This window comes from Balaenoptera acutorostrata, chromosome 18 (assembly GCF_949987535.1).
Source record: "Balaenoptera acutorostrata chromosome 18, mBalAcu1.1, whole genome shotgun sequence".
Lineage (NCBI taxonomy): Eukaryota > Metazoa > Chordata > Mammalia > Artiodactyla > Balaenopteridae > Balaenoptera > Balaenoptera acutorostrata.
The window spans coordinates 64,004,290-64,024,951 of NC_080081.1; the positions used below are offsets into that span (position 1 = coordinate 64,004,290).

General features: G+C 37.8%; 1 protein-coding gene across 1 annotated transcript in view; it reads left to right on the forward strand.

Moving 5' to 3' along the window:
* The first annotated feature begins 8,509 nt into the window (after positions 1-8,509).
* Positions 8,510-20,662, forward strand: part of RNASEH2B (ribonuclease H2 subunit B) — a 104,028-nt gene continuing 91,875 nt past the window's right edge. Inside the window, exon 1 of the mRNA XM_057532858.1 lies at positions 8,510-8,569. Coding sequence (XP_057388841.1) covers positions 8,539-8,569 — 31 coding nt within the window. The 5' untranslated portion in view covers positions 8,510-8,538. The remainder of the gene's footprint in view (positions 8,570-20,662) is intronic.

Here is a 20,662-nt window from a genome sequence, read left to right on the forward strand (position 1 = left end):
CAACAAACATTTATTTTGTACCTACTATGTGCTAAGGACTATTTCTGGGCCTGGAGATACAGGATAAAAGTCCCATGGCGTTTAGATTCTAGTGGACTTAGGAACAATAGAAGGATCATGATTTCGATGTGAGCGCCCCCATGATATGCAAGTTCACATAGTCTAACATTTGAAACAGCTATTTCAGGAGCCAAATTATTAAGGATAATTTATTCCAGATCTCTGCTGGAATAAACAGTGCTTCTGAGTTCTGTACAGATGTGTAGCCAGCAGCGAACTGCCTTGACTACCTCAGTTTCTAGACATCTTTCAGCAAAGTCAGAGCTCCGCAAAGAAAGCTGAGTATTGGGGGCCTCTGTGCATTTTCAGGCACACCCTGGGGCCTCAGTCTAATGAGGGGATTACACTCTTTTGTGTGTAATTTTTCACTGGTGACAGATTTAATGTGGATAATAATGCTCACTTAATAAGCAATACAGTATAATTTAACAGAGGTTAGTAATTCAAGTTAAAATGAATTTTCATCTACAATTTTAAGAGTGTCGTGTATGATGAGAGAAGAACAGTGGATGAAGAGTGAACCTAAAAATAGTAACATCTTGAATTATGTGTTAGTGCATTCATTTCTTTCACTTAAACAGCTGAGATTATGAAAAGTGGAAAATGCATTTCATGGTAGCGACAATTTGGGTATAATATTAAGAGCTTAAACCAAAAGATTGTACCATTCACCTAACGTATTGTAAGACATGAAATCATGTTTACTTATACAGTTTTAGCCTATCGACTAAACCAGCATTGGCAAAAGTTTTCTCTAAAGGTCCAGACTGTGAATGATTTAGGCTAAGCAAACTATACAATTTCTGTTACAACTACCCAACAACTCTGCCTTTGTAGCATGAAAGCAGCCATAGACAATAGGTAAATAAATGAGCATGGCTGTGTTTTTATAAAACTTTATTTACAAAAACAGGTGGCAGTCTGAATTTGGCTTGTGCGCCAACTCCTGAACAAAGAGTTGGGAGCAGTGGAGCTGAAACAAGAATTTACAGGTTATGCACAAAATGTGTTGATCTATGCCTGGCTGCAGGCTGTGTGCTATGCATTAATTATGACTATCGTGCAAATATTTCTAGACCTACATGATGGGATTTCTGAGTGGGTATCATATATCCACCCATACATCATGACCCTCTTCTTCAGGGTGGTCAGGGAGATAGATCTCAATAGACTCTGATGTAGTAGCTTTCCACTGGGTGGGGAAGAATTAATTAGATTAAGATCTTAAGTTATAGATGTTTTCAACACCATTCATTCATTCATTCATTCAACCAGCACTATGTTGTTCATATCATGCTAGGATCTGGGGATACAAAGATAAATAGAAAATAATATCTGCTCCCGAGGGTTCACAGTCTAGTGACAGGACGTGATGAAAAAAAATAATTAGAGAGATTTAATAAATCCCATAGTAAAAGCAAGAACAAAGGACTCTGATATGGGAAAAGGGAAGCTCTCAACTTTTCCTGAAGATATTAAGGAAGACTTTGTGAAAAAGATGTCATTTATTTGGTCTTTAAAGACTAAGTGTTTGCCTGGCAGACAAATCACAGAGGGAATTCTAGGCAGACAGGCAATTACATTTTACTTTCTTCACTTTTTTCTTACCCCTTGTCACTGGCTTCTGTCTCCATGAGTTAAACTATTCTCACTTGAGGGACACCATCCCATCACCTCCGTCTCAGGCTGCGTTTTCTCCTTGACTCTTCTGCCTCATTTCACATTGTTAATCACTGTCTTCTCCTTGTGCATTATTTTTTCTTCTTTTTTTAAAACATATTCATGCTTTTGGAAGATCACTCAGCTTGTAGTATGGAAAATAGATGATATCAGAGAGACTGGTTACAATTTTATTGTGTTAATTAAAGTAAGAAATGATAGGGCCTGACCGAAGTCCTACAGAGAGGGGAAGAGATCCTAGAGTTGACTCCAGTGAGCAGGGACCAATTGGATATCGCATTGTGGGAGGTGGATAAGGTATGACCCCATGAGACTGGGCTTGGTGTCTTAGAACCTTGACAGAGCAATTGACTTCTCTCTCAGAAATGCTTTCACCCCTGGACACACTATAAAACAGATCTAAAGATAATTTTACTCATTTCTTTAAATTATTTTTTTAATTGTCTTAAAATACACATAACATAAATTTTACCCTCTTCACCATTTTAAAGTGTACATTTCAGTGGCATTAAGTATTGATACACTCACATTGTTGTGCAACCATCATTATCATCCATTTCCAGAACTATTTTCATCTTTTGTGAAACTGGAAGTCTGTATTTATTTTTTTTAAAAACCTCCCCATTCTCCTCCCCCTGCACTGCTGGCAACCACCACTTACATTCTGTCTCTATGGATTTGATTACTCTAGGTACCTCATACAAGTGGAATTACACACTGTTTGTCTTTTGATGACTGGCTTATTTTACTTGGCACAGTGTCCTCAAAGTTTATCCACATCGTAACATATGTCAGAATTTCCTTTTTAAAGCTGAATGATATTCTATTATGTGTATATTACCACATTTTGTTTATCCATTCATCCACTGATGGATACTTGTGTTGCTCCCACCTTTTGGATATTTACTTATTTTCTAAAGCTTAAAATAACTTTTGTGAGATGCTTATACTATTTCAAACTAAAAAATCTGCAAATTCTCAATATTTTAAAAAATGCATAAACTTGTTATTTTTCACTAATTAGCTTAATGGAAAAAAAAAAAGAGAGAGAGAGAGAAAAGCACAAAATTGATCTCAACCAGCACAGATTTCTCAAAATCTTCCACCTTCTATTTACTCTTTTTGTGATTTTTTCTGCCTTTCCCTTTCTTACCTTTTATGATATAGTTAAGAAGAAATTGGCTGTTAAATAACCCTTAGAATAGCCAACATGTATAATGATTACTGTTTGGTAGTCAGAACTTGTTTTTGTTTTATTTGCATCTTTGCCAAATAAAGCAAAGATGCATTGCTTCTTACATCCCAATTCTCTCATCTGGTTTCAGCATTCTTCTTCCTGAAGAACATTCAGCAGCTCTTTCAGCAAAGATCTAGTCAATTTCTCAGGCTTTGTTGCTCTGAAAGACTATTTTACCTCACTCTTGAATGAAAATAATAGGACCATAGTTAGACACATCACAGTGAAACTTCAGAACACCAAGGACAAAGAAGTCTACACACTCAAGAACTTAGACATAGACATTTGGCATATGACAGAAGCAGCATTACAGTAAGTGGTCTTGGGGAAATTGGCTACTTAGGTAGATGAAAAACCTAAATGTAAAAAATGCAATATTGTAAAAGTTTGGAAGAAAATAGAAAATAATATCTTTATGGTATTGGAATAGAGAAATAGTTACTATTACTATATAAAATTCAAGAACATAAACCATAAAAAAGATAATTAGCTTAACTATCTTAAATTTTAAGAAAATCCAGACAATATGATATACAAAGTGAAATAGCAAGGCACACACTAGGATATTTGCATAGCACACAGAAGACAATTACTACTGTGTAAAGAATTCCAACAAATCAATGAGAAAAAGTGATAGCCCAATAGGAAAAATGGGCAAAGAATGTGAATAGGCAATTTATAGAGGAATAAACTTGAATAACCAATAAACATGTGAAAACATGGTTAATCTCACCAGTACCCAGAGAAATTAAAGAAACATTGAGATCACCCTTTTTACTCATTGGTTTTGGCAAAGAATATATTTGAATCTGACCACACAGAATGTTGTTAAGGACGTGAGAGAAAAAGAACTTTAAAAAAATCATTGGTTAGAGAGTAAATTGCTACAATCACTTTGAAAAATTTAATATTGCTTAATAAATTTGAAGGCCCACATAAACTACAACAAGGCAGTTCCACATCTAGGTGTAGATCCTAAAGAACCTCTCCAACATGTGCAAAACGGCCAAAGACACAGGCATTCATTGCAACACTTTTGTAACGGCATCTAAGGACTAGCTCAACTCAACGTGTGAATAGAGTGGTTTACATAGAATAGAAAACCATGTAGCAGTTAGGATGAAGGCACTGGATACAAATCAACCTACATAAATCTTTAGAATATGATGTATGTCAAAGTAAGTTGTATTTCTTCTTTGATTTCTTCAGGGATCTCTTGGTTATTTAGTAGTGCACTGTTTAGGCTCCATGTATTTGTGTTTTTTACAGTTATTTTCCTATAATTGATTTCCAATATCATAACGTTGTGGTCAGAAAAGATGCTTGACCCAATTTCAATTTTCTTAAATTTTCCGAGGCTTGATTTGTGACCCAAGTTGTGATCTATCCTGGAGAATGTTACCTGTGCACTTGAGAAGAAAGTGTATTCTGCCACTTTGAATAAAAAAATACATAGAAACAAATGACAACGAAAACATGACGACCCAAAACCTATGGGATGCAGCAAAAGCAGTTCTAAGAAGGAAGTTTATAGCAATTCAATCTCACCTCAAGAAACAAGAAAAATCTCAAATAAACAGTCTAACCCTACACTTAAAACAACTAGAGAAAGAAGAACAAAGAAAACCCAAATTCAGTAGGAGGAAAGAAATCATAAAGATCAGAGCAGAAATAAATGAAGTAGAAACAAAGAAAACAATAGCAAAGATCAATAAAACTAAAAGCTGTTTCTTTGAGAAGATAAACAAAATTGATAAACCATTAGCCAGACTCATCAAGAAAAAAAGGGAGAAGACTCAAATCAACAGAAACAGAAATGAAAAAGCAGAAGTAACAAATGATACTGCAGAAATACAAAGGATTATAAGAGACTACTACAAACAACTATGTGCCAATAAAATGGACAACCATGAAGAAGTGGACAAATTCTTGGAAAGGTACAATTTCCAAGACTGAACTAGGAAGAATTAGAAAATATAAACAGACCTATCACAAGTAATGAAATTGAAACCGTAATTAAAAATCTTCCAACAAACAAAAGTCCAGGACCAGATGGCTTCACAGGCGAATTCTATCAAACATTTAGAGAAGAACTAACATCGATCCTTCTCAAACTCTTCCCAAAAAATCCAGAGTAAGGAACACTCCCAAATTCATTCAATGAGGCTACCATCACCCTGATGCCAAAACCAGAAAAAGATATCACAAAAAAAGAAAATTATAGACCAATATCACTGATGAACATAGATGCAAAAATCCTGAACAAAATACTAGCAAACAGAATCCAACAGCACATTAAAAGGATCATACACCACAATCAAGTGGGGTTTATCCCAGGGATGCAAGGATTCTTCAATATATGCAAATCAATCAATGTGATACACCACATTAACAAATTAAGGAATAAAAACCATATCAATAGATCATATCAATAGATGCAGAAAAAGCTTTTGACAAAATTCAACACCCATTTATGATAAAAACTCTCCAGAAAGTGGGCATAGAGGGAACCTACCTCAACATAATAAAGGCCATATATGACAAACCCACAGCAAACATCATTCTCAATGGTGAAAAACTGAAAGCATTTCCTCTAAGATCAGGAACAAGACAAGGATGTCCACTCTCACCACTATTATTCAACATAGTTTTGGAAGTCCTAGCCACGGCAATCAGAGAAGAAAAAGAAATAAAAGGAATACAAATTGGAAAAGAAGAAGTAAAACTGTGACTGTTTGCAGATGACATGATACTATACATAGACAATCCTAAAGATGTCACCAGAAAACTGCTAGAGCTAATCAATGAATTTGGTAAAGTTGCAGGATACAAAATTAATGCACAGAAATCTCTGGCATTCCTATACACCAACAATGAAAAATCAGAAAGAGAAATTAAGGAAACAATCCCATTTACCATTGCAACAAAAATATAAAATACCTAGGAATAAACCTGCCTAAGGAGGCAAAAGACTTGTACTCAGAAAACTATAAAACACTGATGAAAGAAATCAAAGATGACATAAACAGATGGAGAAATATACCATTTTCTTGGATTGGAAGAATCAGTATTGTGAAAATGACTATACTACCCAAAGCAATCTACAGATTCAATGCAATCCCTATCAAGCTACCAATGGCATTCTTCACAGAATTAGAACAAAAAATTTTACAATTCGTATGGAAACACAAAGGACCCCGAATAGCCAAAGCAATCTTGAGAAAGAAAAATGGAGTTGGAAGAATCAGGCTTCCTGACTTCAGACTATACCACAAAGTTACAGTAATCAAGACAGTATGGTACTGGAACAAAAACAGAAATACAGATCAATGGTACAGGATAGAATGCCCAGAGATAAACCCACACACATATGGGTACCTAATTTAAGACAACGGAGGCAAGAACATACAATGGAGAAAAGACAGCCTCTTCAATAAGTGGTACTGGGAAAACTAGACAGCTACATGTAAAAGAATGAAATTAGAACACTATCTAGCACCATACACAAAAATAAACTCAAAATGGATTAAAGACCTAAATGTAAGACCAGACACTATAAAACTCTTAGAGGAAAACAGAGGCAGAACACTCTTTGACATAAACAACAGCAAGATCTTTTTCGACCCACCTCCTAGAGTAACGGAAATAAAAATAAAAATAAACAAATGGGACTTAATTAAACTTAAAAGCTTTTGCACAGCAAAGGAAACCATAAACAAGACAAAAAGACAACCCTCAGAATGGGAGAAAATATTTGCAAATGAAACAACAGGCAAAGGATTAATCTCCAAAATATATAAACAGCTCATGGAGCTCAATATCAAAAAAAAAACAACAATCCAGTTAAAAAGTGGGCGGAAGCCCGAAATAGACATTTCACCAAGGAAGACATACAGATAGATGGTCAAGAGGCACATGAAAAGATGCTCAACATCACTAATCATTAGATAAGTGCAAATCAACACTACAGTGAGGTATCACCTCATGTCAGTCAGAATGGCCATTATCAAAAAATCTAGAAACAATAAATGCTGGAAAGGGTGTGGTGAAAAGGGAACCCTCTTGCACTGTTAGTGGGAATGTAAGTTGATACAACCGCTATGGAAAACAGTATGGAGGTTCCTTAAAAAACTAAAAATAGAACTACCATACGACCCAGCAATCCCACTACTGGGCATATACCCTGAGAAAACCATAATTGAAAAAGAGACATGTACCACAATGTTCATTGCAGCACTATTTACAATAGCCAGGACATGGAAGCAACCTAAGTGTCCATCGACAGATGAATAGTTAAAGAAGATGTGGCACATATATACAACGGAATATTACTCAGCCATAAAAAGAGATGAAATTGAGTTATTTGTAGTGAGGTGGATGGACCTAGAGTCTGTCATACTGGGTGAAGTAAGTCAGAAGAGAAAAACAAATACCGTATGCTAACACATATATATGGAATCTAAAGAAAAATATGGTTCTGATGAACATAGGGGCAGGACAGGAATAAAGACACAGATGTATGGAATGGACTTGAGGACATGGGGGGGGAAAAGTAAGATGGGACGAAGTGAGAGCGTGGCATTGACATATATACACTACCAAATGTAAAATAGATAGCTAGTGGGAAGCAGCTGCATAGCACAGGGAGATCAGCTCGGTGCTTTTTGACCACCTAGATGGGTGGAATAGGGAGGGTGGGAGGGAGACACAAGAGGGAGGGGATATGGGGATGTATGTATACATATAGCTGATTTACTTTGTTATACAGCAGAAACTAACACAACATTGTAAAGCAATTATACTCCAATAAAGATGTTAGAAAAAAATTATGTAAGTAGTTATGGGGGGAATGTGATTGCATTTGTATTTGAGTGTCAGCATTCATGAGATTGAACATATTCTCAGCTTTACTATAAAAGACATTTCAATTTGAATGAAAAGGAAGTGAGAGTTGATATAATCTCATAGATGGTGCAAATGACAATCTAAGGAAGGAGACTCTGGTGAGCAGCCTGGGGCGATCAGGAAGAGAGTGGATTCGGCTGGGTTTGTGGGAGGGGTGGATGATCCACAACATTTTCTATTCGTTTTTTAAATCTCTTTTCTTAATGTCAATTACCCATTTAATAAAACACTATAAAATAGAGATTCCTTTTCTAAAATAAGGAATGGGTTTAATGTAAATCTTATGTTCCACTTTATGAATAAATACACTTTAAAAAATCGTTTTAGGATAAGAGTACTGTATGGTGAACCTGCAGCCAAATGCCTATCAAGACAATGCTTTCCACATAAGTGCTTAATTGTTAGAGCAGGCAGATACACCTGACTGATTATAATGTATAAATTGCAATATCATAACCTATCATCATTAAGGTTAAATCAAGAATAAATAAAGATTAGCATTTTGGTACAACCCCTTCCCACTCAATGAGTGACCTGATTATTTTCAAAATATGTGCCTGCAGCTTCAGCATCTGTGCTGCCCTGTATAGCCCTGGTCCTCACCAACCACTGGAGAAGCAAGGAGTGTTCCTGGGCAGTGGAATGTGGCGCTGGGGATGCGCTCCCAGTCTCCTGCTCTTCCTGACGGTGAGTGGATGCTCAGCTGCCGTTCACAGGACACTTACCATCCTCTCGAAGCGTCTCTCATTCTGTAAAAGGAAAAAGAGTAAAGGAGGGAAAAGGAAATCAAGGAGATGGAAGAGGAAAGCAAGAACAGAAAGATGAATTAGAAGGGCTGTGGTTTTGAAACACAAAGCCTGAGTAACAGAAAGTGGAAACAGAATGAAGGAATAAAAAAATTAAAGCTATGGGACAAAGGAATATGAGCAATGAAATCTTAAATCTGAAAAAAAAAATGTTTGATGATAATAAGTAACAGGAAACAGCTCAAGAACATCCTGAAATTTCCTTGATTACACTAAAGGAAGCACTGGACCAAAGTGTTACTCATGGTCGTTTTATGTCTGTAAGAATGTTAAGTGTAAAAATTTAATTGAAGAAAAACAACCTCGTAGGGGAAATCAAAGTGTTAGTTTGGTTTAATATGGGCCTGAACAAGCTAAATACACCCACTTTCTTCAAGTGCTTTGCAATAGTCAGTGGACTTTGTGGGTTCTATGAGACCATCCGGGATCCCAGCCATACTTGGGATCCACTCACTTTATAGTATTGGTACAAAAGGCTTACAAACGCTGTTTGTGTAGAGAAATCAGTGATATTATAGAAAGCCAGCATTCATACAAAATTTCCAAAGGGAGCAGTAACATAAAATGATGAAAATGCCAAAGATATGAAAAATAAAGACAATTGTTACAAGACACAATAGCTCTGAATGTTTGCTTTTATGTGACAGATGTTTTTAACCAAAGCTCAAAGTTGGCAGTTTAAGTACACTTATGATTTTAATTTGTGTTCTATCCCCTTTTCATATTGATGTCTACTTACAACATCTGTGAAGTCTCTGTAACCTGAATTTGACAGGGGAAAGTGAACAGACTGCCTTTGGAGTGTTTCCATTAAGTCCACGTAATAGACTGTTAACAAAAATCTTAAATAGCTATTCTAATCATCAACAGCAATCTTACACAAATTAAATTAGACCCAAAGGGCCCGATTAACTTTAAAATGCCTTACAGGCATGTAACATAAGTTTAACTCTTTTTTTCCTTTGGAATAGAATAGGATTGTTCAGTGTGAGTTTGAGGTACAGTTAAAAAAAAAAAGTTAGCATGCATGTTGGACTCATAAGGACTTGGAGACAGGGTTTCATTTTCTTTATCAGGAAACCACACTTCTGTGCATAGAAATTCAGTTACGCCGCAGCCAGGCTCTCTGTTTACATGCAAAGTAGATGCCTTGAAAGAAGTAGGGAACACAGCTCCTCTCATAAGCTCAAGGAGGTCTTATTGGTAAAGAAAGGAGGCATATAACAATAGGCACTAACATTAAAATGATGCCGTCAGCAGAGGTAAAAGCTGAGCTAGAATTTCTGCAGTTCAAATACACCTATCAAGAAATAAGCTGGAAAAAAAAAAAAAAGAAATAAGCTGGATTCATGATTCAAAGTATAATTATACCACGCATCAAGGAAAAACCATTGCTATAAATATCTTCCACTCTTTGCTTTAGCCAAATCCCCAGAGGCCTGTCCAAATGCATTTCTTGAATTTTCACTCATCCCAAATCCCAGCCATCATTTGTACATTTTGGTATAGTCTCCAATCCTCACACATAGTTGATAACTTCTTGTAGGCAACTTCCTTCCAGCTGCATGGAACATGTCATTTCTGCCCAAGTCAATAGCAGTGAATGAGAAACCCATTTCATATTAAAGAATATGAAATTACCAAAATTACCAAAACTACATTGTGGATATTTGAGGAACTAATGGCCTTTCAAGTCTTATAAAGCTATCAGAAACACCCATACTTGTCAACACCCCAGTGTTCTGGTGCCCTAACAGTAAGTTTTTCCACCCACTAGGAGTTGTTCTCTGTTCCCCGCCTCCCCAGATACTGGATCAGAGTCATGGAAGATGTTCACTGCCCTGCAGAATATTCATTAGTACCTTACAGAACCAAAATGCTTTTCCGAAACTTATCCCTCTTCTACACATCTCAAGGGATTTGATGACCACCTAGATCTCCAAGGATAGAACCGGATTCATTTAAGTCAACGGCAGTCACCCAGCCACTGTCATTAGGCCAGGGATGGGCATGTAATCTGAAATGGTATAGGCAGGAAACGAAGGACTTCTATTTCATGCTTCAGTGTAAACCAGGAAGCATGTAACTCCCATTGCCACTGGCAGCCAAATTGTGAGCATGAAGAGAACCAGTCTTAGGGTGAAACTAATGCTGCTCTACCTTTGGAATCTGTTTATATAGTTAAATGTTCTTATTGTTCGTGCCAGCCTGAGTCAGGGATTTGAATTCCCTGCAGTTGAAAATACTCAAATGATTTAAGCGGTCTTGTGAGTAATTTGTACTTCAATGTCTCTGAATTTTTCCTAGAATTCAACCACCAGTTCATGGGGCCTGGGCCAAGAGGCTCTAAATAGTAGAGCATGTACTCCATACTGTCTGCATTCTCTAGTGCTAGAGACCTGGTTTTGAACCAAGCATGGGCTTAGCTCTCTAAGAATGGGTTCGTCTCCCAAGAGAATTCTATCCTCATGCAACTAGACTCTTCCTACCCACCTGCCAAGTATGCTCGGTTATGCCCTAAAAATATGTCAGGCTAGGCTCAAACTAGAACCCCTGTTACATAAATAAATGTATTTTTATACATTTGAGCTAAAACCTACTTTTTTAGTTTATCCATCTTCATCCCCCCTCAATTTTAGATGAAACCTGGACAGAGGAAGGGGCCAGACTCAGGAGAACAACTGACGAGACCCTGAGCTGGGACTGAACCCGTGTCCCTGCTGTCAGTTCAGGGCTCCGCCTGAGGCTTTGACACACTGTGCCTTCCAGCGTAACCCTAATGCCCTTTCCCAATGGTCCGGGAGCATTATACACGCATTACGTTGGGGACTTGGAATAAAATTGTTGAAATTCTATATTTAAGAAGTCTGAATTTTTCATATCTGCCAAATTAGCTGTTAATACAATTACTGCTATTTTCTGAGAGATAGTGCTTAGAAAAATCTAAAGAAGGACAAACCATTGGGAAAGGGTTCTAAACTCCAGCTTAAGGCTCAGCAGATGTTGTCTGACTGATGATAAGGTCAGTCCAGTTATACCTGGGCTTCTCTCCATAAGTGTGTTCTAAAGTAACTGAGTGGTCATTTAACAACAACAACAAAATTTATATATTTTAACAGAAAAAAGAAGCAGAAAATGCATGCAGACTTTTATTGTATACCTAATCCATGTGAAATATTTAATTGTGAAAATTGCTGCCAAACAAATCTTGGAAACGTGGTTTTCAATACATCCCTGACCTACTCAAGAACACACACTGGCTTCTTCCCCCACTCCCTCCTCAAGTCTAGAATTCTCTGGCTGATTTTCAGAGCATTCTGTGACCACACACCACTAATCAACTATTTCACTTCACCACCTCCCATGCTCTCCAAAACATCTGCACTATAGCCAGACCCTCCGTTTAACAACATTCTCTGATATTCAGGAATATTCCTCCCTCTGGCTTTAGCCCACATTTAGCAGACATCTGAAATGCCCTCAACCCTTCTCTGACTGTTCAAGTTCCATCCATCCCCCAAGACTCCTCATAAACCCCTCTTCATTACCAGTGAGCCAGTCCACAATCTTTACTACTGAAGTGCTCAGCCTTGATTATCAATTGCTGTGTTATGTTTTTCTAATTATTTCACATGCATGGGCCTTTTCAAATTTGATTGTACACTTTTTAAGAATAAGCAATGATGTTATCCTTTCCCATATTCATTCTGCAGAGCACCTTGCACAGTGTGGAATGTGAAAGATCCTCTACAAATGCTTGTTGATGATGGAGAGAAGTAGCCTGGAATACAGGTGGAGCAGTGCCTTACCCTGCTTCACTGGCCCCCCAGAGCCTTGGTCACCTCTGTCCTGCTCCACTAGCTTCTCATGTTAGGAAAAGCTCTTATGAGGACTGATGGCCAAGATTTCTTGTTCTCTTCCTCTTTGTCCTTTCTTCCTTGCTGTAGATTCTGAGTAGATCAGTTAAGATCTTCAGATCTATAGAGTTGGCAGACAGAATCTCAAATTTCAAAGGACATCTATGACATCGATAATCCCTTCTAGTTCCAAGTAGGCTAGGATCTAAGCTGTTTCAGCAAAGCTCTTGTTCTCAAAATCCCCAGGCAATCTTGAACATCTTGCAGAGATATGAAGTTATTTCTAATGTCTAATCTAAATCTCTTTAGCTGCAACTCAAGTCTGTTCCCTTTATCACAGCCCTAAGTAGATACAGGGACTAGGGCTTTCTTTGCTGAAAACCATGTCCACACCATATAACTGATTTTTTAAAACGTATTTACCATCCTATCTTCTTTACAAATTAAGGACATGGTGTTGTGTTTTATATCTGGTCCCAGTTTTAAAGTAAATGGTTATCTGTAGTACTGACTATAATAAGGCAAGTCCTTTAAATTTTCAAACATTGGGGAAGTACAGAGAAATTTTGTCACATTTGCTTTAAATATTTTAAATATTAAGATATTATTGATATAGTTGATGCTGCCTTTGTACCATTGTCTCTTCTCTCTCTAGAAGGGTAAGGACTATCTTGAAACAAAGTGCATTTTCTTCCTGCCCAGTTTAAAAATCATATATGTGTATATATCATGTACATATATCATATGCACATATCATACATATGTGTGTATATATAGGGATATATAGCAGTCATTTCCTCATTACTATCTTCCAATTTATCACTTATCTATTGACTGTGTCCAGTATAGAATTTATTCTACTTAATGCATTTATTTTAATGACTGTATTTTTCATTTTTAGGAATCTAAATGGATATTTAAAAATATACCATTGTTCTTCCTTTATTTCTACCAATTTTTAAATTTTATAATATCTTGTCGCTTCTTATGAGGGCATTCCTTTATCTCTTTGGGTCTCTAAGACATTTATTTTAACACCAGTTTCAGATTGCTCTGTTATTTTTGTATGTTGAGAGAATCCAGGTTCCTATTGTAGATTCTGTGGGCCGTGTTTTACTCAGTAATTATCCTCTTCCACATGCGTTTTGGAATTCCAGCTTCTAGGTTCATCTTAAAAGGTAGGTTTTCTTTCTGTTTATCCTCCTCCTCCTTACCTCCAGTTCCACTTCTGCCCCCTTATCTAGTAACCTTTTGATTTCCTCCACTCAGCTCCCAACTCAGAGCCAAGTCTTATAACTGTAGCTCAGGCCTCCTACCCTTGGTCATACTGGGGATACCCAAGGTCCAGTCACCTAGTCACAGATGGCTTTGCCAGGTCCTGGCTTCGAGGCTATGTCTACATCTTCCCTCATCCCATTATCCTGCCTTTCATCCATCCTTACCTCATTTCCTGGTTTGAAATAATGAGGCCACCTGACCCCTGTCTCACATGGGGTACCTTTATTCCTGGTACCCACCAGAATGGAACTCCCAGCTGCCTATGCCTGCCTCTGAGCCCAGACTGTAGGCCTGCAGGACCAGTTCCAACCTACTGTTCTGTATTTCCCTCATTCCCATAGGGATGCTTGTCTGGCTTTATAACATGATCTATGCCTTTTCAGTTTTTACATCATGTCTATAAATGCTATTTGTTTGGACTAGTGTAGGTGGATACTTGAAGTATGAACTCACTGTGCAATGTGAGCTGATATGCTCCTCATTGGAACAGCCAAGAAAGAACCTGGAGCACGAATGGAAGGAATGGCCTCAGTGAGGCTTAATTTAGTAAATAATTTAATAACCAGTAGGAACTTGGACATGGAAGATGAGAATCAACGAGTAGTTACGTCACTAAGACATTCTGAGAATTCATAGAATATCAACAAATTCTTGATTCTTGAGAAATGATTATTTGTACTTCACAGGTTGTACTTAGAAGGTTTAAAACCTTTAGATAAAATTATCTTTATAAGCCAAAGTAAATCATAATTAATACTTACTAGTTATTTTTCCTTTCATAATTATTCTACAGCAATTGTTCTAATTTTTAGACTTCAACAAATTTACTTATTCATCCACTAACAAGAATTTACTGAGCATTGATTATGTGCCAGTTTCTGTGCTATGAGAAAATAAGACAAGATAGACAGGGTCCCTGCCCTCACGGACTTTACAGACATTAACTAAATATGTAATCACAGGGACAAGTTTAATTAGTGCTGTGATAAGTGCTCTCCTGTGCCCTTTTTCATCTTCTTCACATATGTGGCTCCTTCCTTCCTTCCTTCAGGGTCTTGATGAAAATGTCATATCCTCTGAGAATCCTCTCCCCACCTGCGATTATCCTCTGGTACAGCTCAGAGCCCTGATTTAAGATGCTATCACAATTTACTCTTATTTTGGTTATTTTAGACAGTCTGTCATCCTAACTAGACTAAAAGCTCCACAAGGACAAAGAGCCTGTCTACTGTCCTACCATCTTTGCTGTCACTTGCCGGCCCCTAGCACAATGCCTGGCTCATAGATGGAACTCAACAAACATTTGCTGAATGCGTGAATGAATACGTGAGCCACGAAGAGAAGGAGACCTAAGAAATGAGTAGGCTTTGGCCAGGAAAGGAGGACGTGAGAGGGCTTTTGGGTGGGAGTGGAAAGAACTTCCCAGCAGAGGGAACACCTTGTGCCCAATTTTTGAGGGTGGAAGGAGCACGGCATGTTGCAGAGGCAGAAAGAAGACCTGAGAGGCTGGGGTCACAGTGACCTAGTGGCGCGCAGGGGTCATCTCATCTTGGTGTTGAATGCCAAGTTGAGGATTTTAAATTTTATTTGTTGGAAATTGTTGGAATTTCCAACATTGTTAGAAATAAAGGGGTTTAAGCAAGGCAGTGACTTGTTCAGGTTTTCACATCATCCACATTTCAAGTGCTTAAAAGCCACAAGTGGCTAGCAGCTACCTTAACAGAGAGCACAGAGATAGAGTATTTCCATCATTGCAGAAAGATCCTTTGGATAACACTGTGGGAAAAACTGGACACTTGCTGTGTGGTAAGTGGGTTGGATTGGAGGGGATATTTCCAGTGTACAATAAAACTTGAACCTATCCAATGGCAAATCTAAGAACTTTTTGCAGTGGCAAAAAAATATATTTAAAAGTATAACCTAGTTGAAAACAAATTTTGCGTTTTGAAAGGACAATTTAACAGTTCAGAAAAGTATCAGTGCTTATATACTCATAAAACCAAGCTGTTCTCAAACATTTTGAGAAACTCTCAAAACATTTTGAGATCGAGTTCTAAAATTTGCACTGTTTTCTAAAACAAATATATCTAAAGATTGGTCTGGAGATAATGAACAGAAATCTATTAGCAAATTTACTAATTAGGGTCATGTCTACGCTTTTACGGAAACATTAAACATTTGTTTATTTGAAGTAAAGTCTCTTTAGTCAACTACCATAAATATTGGCTGCCTGTCAGAAATGATGTACCCGAATTTCACATGTTTTACATTTCCTAATAGTGACTTAGCCCACACAATATTTTTATATGACGACAGCTGTCATGAAAGCAGAGTATCTTGTATATACATTGGCTTTTGATTAATGAGCTAATGGTGGTTCCCTGTTTAAAGTCATTAGGCCTTATGTGTGTTTAGCCAAACTCACTCAGAGTTGACAATGATGTTGATTATGTCATCCACATGTTAGGGTATAGCCAAAATGATCATATTACTGATTAGCAGTGCTCTTTTAACTGTACATCACAACCCATTACTAGGTTGTGAAATCAACTTAGTCAATGTTATCAGCATTGAATAAAGTAAAGAAATCTAATAGCCTAGAATTAGAGTACATTGAACATAATGTGTGTAAGTATTGGTTTGTGAAACGTTTGTTTTATTTGTATGTGTGTCTTTTGTGTGACGGCTGGGTGATGCTGTAAAGTATATTTCTTACTGTGGATTACAGTGGAAAGCTTTTGAGCGACACTGAGCTTCTTTCATGTTTTTAGTTGCAACTACTCTTGGTTGTTCTACCTTTTTTCCCTTTCCTTATGCTTTATTACACTCTTTTAGGACTCCTTGGGTCAGCCCTCTGGGGAATCCCATTTTACCCCCTCCCATGGCATGTAAGGTTCTCACGTCTCCAAACTCATCTCCTGCTACCTCTTCCCCTTGCTCACTCCATTCAAGCCACACAGCCTCCTTTGCTGTCCTCGAAAGTGCCCTAAAAGCTGCAGTCTGGAGCCTTTGCACTGGCTGTTCCCTGTGCCTGAACACCCTTCCCTCAGGTATATACATGCCTAACTCCCTTTCTTCCTTCAAGTCTTTGCTCAAATGTTACCCTCTTAATGAGGCCCACCCTGATTGCTTTATTTAAAATTGCAACCCTCCTCATCCTCACAAACCCACTTGCCCTGTTGTATTTCTTCCCTACACACTACTGGCCCTCTTCTATTGCACTATAGAATGTGTTTATTATGTATATAGCTTCTCTGTCTCCCTCTACTAGATGTAAACCCCAGGAGGGTAGACATTTTTATATGTTTTATTTACTGACATAGCCCAAGCAACCAAAACAGTGTCTGGCACAGAGTAGGTGTCAGTAATATCGTACAATTAATTTAGATTGGCCCAAGTGGACAGAGAGAGAGAATGAGAGGTACCAAGCACCAAATACAAAGTAACAACCAGGAGATGGTTATTTCATTATTAGGTTATTTCCTGCCTTTTATCAAAAACTTCTAAAAATTGAAGTTTGTATGTACTTTTAAAGGACAATCGTTTTAAGTTCTTAAAAAATTAGGAATATTTAATAAACTAATGAAGGAAGACTGAGTTTTCAGGAATGTCACATGGTCACTGTCATTACAAAAGTCAACATGAAATTGACTATTCTTCTGTAGAAGATGCAGCAGTTCCTCTTTAAATAGTCAGTCATTACTTATTTTTGCTGTTGAACAAAACATGGGGTGGAATTCACATTACCAGAAAAATTGTTACTCTTTTGCAACAGATCAGCCATATTTAGCAGTTGTAGTTCCTATTTTCAGCTAGTTCAACAGAATTAGTTAATAAAATATCTTATTACTATTTGAAGAGTATTTTACTTGTAGGCAGAGAACAGCAGCAGTGTACTGTTTTGATGTTATAAATGAATGTGTATCTTTTAAGCCTCTTAATTATGAAATTATTAGTAAAAGCAATCAGGACTTACCAAAAAGAGAACCAGAATATTATTGTTTTAGCACCTAGGAGGAAGCACAGAGTAAAAAACAAAAACAACCTAGAAATTAATAATATTGCTATTATCAAATCAAAAATATTAACTGAACAATTTTGGAAAATATATCAAAGTAGAAAGAAATGATTAAAGGACAACTATGGTTAGATGTTAGTCACCAATCTTTTATTTTTATTATTCTTCTTAGTTGTAATCATACTCTCTATACAAGTTTGTACCCTGCTTTTGAAAATTAATATTTAAATGAAAAAAATTTTTTAATTAAAAAAATAAAAACTATGATGGATTTTGTAAACAGGAAAAAAAAGAAGTCAGTATGTTTTTAAAAAATAAATAAATAAAATAAATGAAAAATAGCCAGCATTTTGGCATTTCTCCATTTATTAACTTGTTAGGTAACTCATAGCTTAAAAAACATCTCAAAAACTCTGCACTACAGAAAATATTAAAAGCACATATAAAAGCAAAGTGAGAATAACTAGGACATCAAGTTATTGAAATTTTCTGAAGTGTATGGTGATTGCTTAGGCCGTCATGCAGCAAAATATGTAATTATCTGACTATCTGATTCACTTGACCATGGTGGCCTAGCCCTATAGGTAGTTCAGTTGCAAAAGTACATTTTGGAGCTTGAATTGCCTGAATTTTCTTACTACCTTAATTTTATGTGAATGTATGTAAGGTTTATAACTGTACACACACACACACATACACACAGGGAAATGAGTAAACACAGTGTCAACCCCAAGTTTAGCCCAAGACCACCAGGAACACCCCTACAGTTGAACGGGAGAACACAAGCCATGGGAAGTCAGGGGCGTCTTACTGGACGGAAGGTGTTGGGAGGAAGCTTTGGAGGGCTGGGCTCTGGTTGGGTGACTTGGGGAGGGTCTAAGGATGCAGGGATCCACTCTAGTTTGGGTGCTGTTAGAAAGTGGTGTCCCAGTGAATCTCCTCTACAGGGAGGGGGGAGCTGGGGTGAGGAGGAAGCTGGAATTAGTAAAGAAGTAGCAGTCCCTCATTTCAGCTAACAGAGGAGGCGTTCAGCATTTTGTGGGTGGCAGAGTGACCTGTTTTTGTCTGTGTGCTTTGCCCAAATCATGAAGTGGCCTTGCTCTGTCCTCATCTTATTGTGGTCTCAGGACAGCCTTGTCTGAGGCAGGTGTTCTGGGAGATTTGTTTAAGATACTGGGAGAGTCACCGTGATCCAGCTGGGAGCCCCGGGCCAGCTTCTGAATGTCTGGGGCTGCTCTTCTTTCTTTCTCAATAGCTTCAGTCATTCTTGTTGTTCTATAACTGGCAGATCTCACAATTTTATATGTGGGTATTTGCATATAAAATGGGCAACCTTTTGCAACAAGTAGGATCCTGTTTTGGGTTGGGTTGGATAAGAGAGTGAACATAAAGGAAATATTCTCCCCAGAAAGAATGGTTCAGTACTACTGCTTGGTCTCTTTTCTAAATAGTTGGCCCTTTTGAGAGCTGATGCCTTTCTCCTCCCCGTATTATTCTCCCAGTACCGTGTTGCCTTCCCTGTTGTCCCTAGATGAGCATTTGGCAATAAGACAAAACACAAGGCAACAATTCTTTCTTAGGATGAAAGTGATGATAAACATGGATTTTCATTCTTATTTTGTTTTGAAAGAAGAATTCTCATAAGTGTTTAATAATCTATGAGAGAAAAAAAAAATCACTACCCTTAGTTCAAGCTCTCTCTGTTCTGGTCACCACTAAGCACGGGTAGAGGTCACTGGACTCTGAACTGTTTTTAAACATTTTCCCCAGTTCCTTTTTTTTTTTCCACTAGAAAATGAACATTTCTTATTTCTGGCATTTAGAAGAGTTTCTATGTTTCTCTACTCAGAGGTATTAATGTTGCTATTCCCTTCTTATTCCTTGAAGAACGACCTGCTTGTCTCTTTGTGTGTTAGTATAACTAGTATAAAAATTAATTTATGGAATATTTTATGATCTACTAGATGTAATCACTTTGTTCTTGTTTATAAAACTTAGGAATGCCACAAGCCACACTGACTGTTACCATAACTGCCTATCTATCCACATACATGTTTATTCAAAAATATTTGTGGAGCATATGCTATGTGCCCATAAAGCTTTGCCCTAGGCATTGGGACACTAGGGAAAGAGGGAGGGAAGGTTAAGAGCCCAATTTCTGGTTTGGAATTCCTGCTCTGCCACTTGCTGGTTGTGTGTGTTGGGTAGTTAGTTGATCTCTCTAAACTTTACATTCTTCCTCTGTAAAACGTGGCGATCATACTGATACTTCCCCTTAAGACTGTTGGGAGGACTGAAAGGGTCAGAGTTACATGTTCATCACAGTACTTGTCACAGTTGGTATGCAGTGAAAGGCCTCATTATTTTTTGAGGATACACTGGTGAATTATTAGATGCTGTCCTTCCTCAAGGAACTGACTGAAAAGCCGGCTCACTCCTTAGTGAGGTAACCGAGAAGACTGGAGGCATCTCATTCATGGGGAGGATGTTTGGAGACAGGAAGAGGGGTGCAATGAGAAGGTTTTGTCTCAGTGAGCCTGATACATGATGAAAAGTTGTCTAGGCGAAGTGGAGAGTGAGAGAAAAGGCAGAGGAATGAGGCTAGTTGAGAGTAGCGGGGTTCCGACATTAGGAACACAGTGTCAAGTGCTGGATGTGACAGAGGGCAGTTCCTCACGGCCAGACTGTGGTCAAGGTGGGGAGGGAGGGAGGCAGTAGGAACTGTGGCTGGAGGGGCAAGTGGGGACCAGATCTCACGGGCCATGTGTTCCAAGCTTAGTACCTTGGACTTTACCCTGAGGACAGTAGGAATCTGGAGCCA